Source organism: Penaeus monodon, chromosome 28, assembly GCF_015228065.2.
Source record: "Penaeus monodon isolate SGIC_2016 chromosome 28, NSTDA_Pmon_1, whole genome shotgun sequence".
NCBI lineage: Eukaryota > Metazoa > Arthropoda > Malacostraca > Decapoda > Penaeidae > Penaeus > Penaeus monodon.
In genome coordinates, this window is record NC_051413.1 from 3,365,164 (window position 1) to 3,365,433 (window position 270).

The 270-nt window shown below is 53.3% G+C and overlaps 1 protein-coding gene across 1 annotated transcript in view; it reads left to right on the top strand.

Annotated features, from left to right (window-relative positions):
- The window catches only part of LOC119591293 (leucine-rich repeat extensin-like protein 5), a gene marked incomplete in the record, with an annotated part of 2,479 nt that extends 2,215 nt beyond the window's left edge, over nucleotides 1-264 (top strand). Inside the window, 1 exon segment of the mRNA XM_037940020.1 lies at nucleotides 1-264. Coding sequence (XP_037795948.1) covers nucleotides 1-246 — 246 coding nt within the window.
- Nucleotides 265-270: the final 6 nt, after the last annotated feature.

Genomic DNA, 270 nt, shown 5'->3' on the forward strand with positions numbered 1-270 from the left:
ACGCCTACCGTAACCCTAGCCATACCCACTGCCGTCTCTGCTATCTCCTCTCCCACTCCGACGGCCTTCCCTTCTGATGATGACGGCCTAATCGGCGTTCGAGTGAGTATCACGGCGCCCAACAGACCCTGCGCGGAACCTTGCATGTTTCGAGCGGCGAAAAACGTTTGCAAACCGGACTTCGAGTGCATGAAAAGATCAGTTGAACTGCGGACGAGAAATAGGACGAGGACGGACAAAAACTGATGTACCTGATATATGCTTTGGAAC